Source organism: Cebus imitator, unplaced genomic scaffold (assembly GCF_001604975.1).
Source record: "Cebus imitator isolate Cc_AM_T3 unplaced genomic scaffold, Cebus_imitator-1.0 Scaffold339, whole genome shotgun sequence".
Classification (NCBI taxonomy): Eukaryota; Metazoa; Chordata; class Mammalia; order Primates; family Cebidae; genus Cebus; species Cebus imitator.
Genome location: NW_016107654.1, coordinates 942,905 through 946,126, shown reverse-complemented (window position 1 = coordinate 946,126; position 3,222 = coordinate 942,905). Strand labels below are relative to the sequence as shown.

General features: G+C 57.4%; 2 protein-coding genes across 2 annotated transcripts in view; both read left to right on the top strand.

Annotated features, from left to right (window-relative positions):
• C8G (complement C8 gamma chain) overlaps positions 1–3,222 on the top strand; it is a 618,926-nt gene that overhangs the window by 308,918 nt on the left and 306,786 nt on the right. The window lies entirely within an intron of this gene.
• NELFB (negative elongation factor complex member B) overlaps positions 1–3,222 on the top strand; it is a 19,885-nt gene that overhangs the window by 8,798 nt on the left and 7,865 nt on the right. The window contains exons 7-10 of the mRNA XM_017505489.2: positions 1,895–1,997; positions 2,299–2,394; positions 2,804–2,946; positions 3,060–3,166. Coding sequence (XP_017360978.1) covers positions 1,895–1,997; positions 2,299–2,394; positions 2,804–2,946; positions 3,060–3,166 — 449 coding nt within the window. The remainder of the gene's footprint in view (positions 1–1,894; positions 1,998–2,298; positions 2,395–2,803; positions 2,947–3,059; positions 3,167–3,222) is intronic.

Below are 3,222 nucleotides of genomic sequence, written 5' to 3'. Positions count from 1 at the left end.
AGAGACGGGGTTTCACCATGTTGACCAGGATGGTCTCGATCTCTTGACCTCGTGATCCACCCGCCTCGGCCTCCCAAAGTGCTGGGATTACAGGCTTGAGCCACCGCGCCCGGCTTACAGTTATATTTCTAGTTACTTTCTTCTTCGTTATTTACGTGGAAATAGGCTGAGGCCTTTTGCTCCTGCCTTGGCGCTGATGGGATCTCCCCCAACAGTAGCAGCTGCTTATTCCTGGATATTGCTTTTTTCTTTCTTTTTCTGAGATGGAGTCTCACCCTGTCGCCCAGGCTGGAGTGCAGGAGTGCAATCTCTGCTCACTGCAACCTCCACCTCCCAGGCTCAAGCTATTCTCCTGCCTCAGCCACATGAGTAGCTGGGATTACAGGCATGTGCCACCACACCCAGCTAATTTTTGTATTTTTAGTAGAGATGGGGTTCTGCCATGTTGGCTAGGCTGGTCTTGAACTCCTGACCTCAGGTGATCTGCTCGCCTTAGCCTCCCAAAGTGCTGGGATTACAGGCATGAGTCACCACGCCTGACTTGGATGTTTCAGTAGAGCTATGCTAGGCACTGCTGGCCCACAGATGAGGGACACAGTTGTTGGGATGTGTCTGGTTAGTAAAGAGTCTCCCTCCTCAACTTTGCATTCTGGAGCCAGGCCCATGGGCTGGGGGCTCTGGTGTCTGCAGGGCTGTGGGACCTGCCTCTGAGCTGGGGGCATCCAGGGGCATTGGCTTTCCAGTGTCCTTCGGCTGGTGCTAGACACAGTGCTGGCCTAGCCTTTGCCACTTTTTTCTTTTTTTTCTGAGACAGGGTCTCAGTCACCCAGGCTGGAGTGCAGTGATACGATCTCCCTCAACCTCCTGGCCATTGATCCTGCTGCCTCAGCGTCCCAAAGAGCTGGGATTACAGGCACACACCACTGCGCTGGGCTGATTTTTGTATATTTAGTAGAGAAGGGGTTTCACCATGCTTCCCAGGCTGGCCTCGAACTCCTGTGCTGGAGCAATCCACTGGCCTTAGCCTCTCAAAGTGCCGTGATTACAAGCGGCAGCCACCACACTCAGCTTTTTTGTTTTGTTTTTTCTTAACTCCTTTTTTTTTTTTTTTTTTTTTTGAGGTGGAGTTTCGCTCTTGTTTCCCAGGCTGGAGTGCAGTGGCGCGATCTCGGCTCACCGCAACCTCCGCCTCCTGGGTTCAGGCAATTCTCTTGCCTCAGCCTCCTGAGTAGCTGGGATTACAGGCATGAACCACCAGGCCCAGCTAATTTTGTATTTTTAGTAGAGATGGGGTTTTACCACGTTGGTCAGGCTGGTCTTGAACTCCTGACCTCAGGTGATCTGCCCACCTCGGCCACCCAAAGTGCTGGGATTACAGGTGAGAGCCACCACGCTCGGCTGTTTTTTTAAACTCTTTAATTTGAAAGATCTTTGAGTACATTAAGGACAAATTGTGAACTTGAAGTTTTTTTTTTCTTGGTGGTCATGGAGTCTTGCTCTGTCACCAGGTTGGAGTGTAGTGGTGTGATCTGGCCGCCTCCGGGTTCAAGCGATTCTCCTGCCTCAGCCTCCCGAGTAGCTGGGATTACAGGCATGAACCACCACTTCCAGCTAGTTTTTGTATTTTTAGTAGAGATGGGGTTCCACACTGTTGGCCAGGATGGTCCCAGTCTCCTGACCTCGTGATCTGCCTGTGTTGGCCTCCTAAAGTACCGGGATTACAGGCATGAGCCACTGCACCTGGCCACCTTAAGCTTTTTTTTTAAGAAACCCAGCATGTGGTGGGTGTTCACTGCCAGTCCCAGACCCAGCCTAGGCCACCCCTCCTGAGGACCATGCCGCTGATGGGAGGGGCAACAGGTGTTGCATTAACGCCAAGGCGGCCTCCTTCCAGGGACCTGTCCATGATCCTGTGTGACCCCTTCGCCATCAACACGCTGGCGCTGAGCACAGTCAGGCACCTGCAGGAGCTGGTTGGCCAGGAGACGCTGCCCAGGGTGAGCTCGGGCTTCACCAGCGGCTACCAGGGCCCTGTGGCCGCCCCGCTGGCTGCCCTGGGTGGTCGGGGGTGTGGGCTGGCTGCTGGGTGGTTGGGGATGTGGACTGTGGCGGCCTAGGTAGAGTCCCTTGCTTCCCCCCATGAGACTGGGTTTCACCCCATGTGTGGGGCCAGTGGTCACAGTCCTGTGGACCTGGCCATGGGCACCAGAGACGCTGCTGGGTAGCGAGTGGGGTCAGAGGAGCTCCGTGCATAGGATATGCCGCCTGGAAGACGCGCTGAGCCTGTGCTTCCTGCAGGACAGCCCCGACCTCCTGCTGCTGCTCCGGCTGCTGGCGCTGGGCCAGGGAGCCTGGGACATGATTGACAGCCAGGTCTTCAAGGAGCCCAAGATGGTAACGAGCCTCCTCTGGGGCAGAGACGGCAGAGGTTGTGGGCTGGACGTGGAGTGGAGGGAAGGCGCCAGCAAGGTGACTTTGAGGCCCCGTTGGTCCCAAAGCTTCCTTTCTGGGGGTGCCAACCTTCCTTTTGGGAAAATGCCCACCAGGGGTGTTCTGGGGTCTTCGTCGACCGTGGCTGGCCACGGGGTGGCGGCTGCTCCTTGTGGATCCAGGCCTAGAAGGGGGTTTGAGGAGATGGCCCTGGGTGGGGGACTTAGGAGGTGGGGAGAGGGGCCTGGGGACCTGGAGAGGAGGGTCGGGGTGGTAAGGTGTGGGGGGGAAGCAGGAGGGCCAGGGGCGGGGTGTGTGTCAGGTGGGGTGGGGGGCGTGGGGCCCAGGCCCCTCACAGCCTCCCTCCTCCTAGGAGGTGGAACTCATCACCAGGTTCCTCCCGATGCTCATGTCCTTCCTGGTAGACGACTATACTTTCAACGTGGATCAGAAACTTCCGGCTGAGGAGAAAGCTGCAGCCTCATACCCAAACACACTTCCCGAAAGCTTTACTAAGTACGGGCTGCAGGGCCAAGGGGCACAGGCGGCACCGTTCCCTGGGGGCTGCTGCAGGGTTGGTCGGGGATCGACGTGGGGGCTGACGCGGGGCTGATGGCGCCTGGGCACAGGTTTTTGCAGGAGCAGCGCATGGCCTGCGAGGTTGGGCTGTACTATGTCCTGCACATCACCAAGCAGAGGAATAAGAACGCGCTCCTCCGCCTGCTTCCGGGGCTGGGTGAGTCCTGACTGCCGGGGCTGGGTGAGGAGTCCTGACTGCCGGGGCTGGGTGAG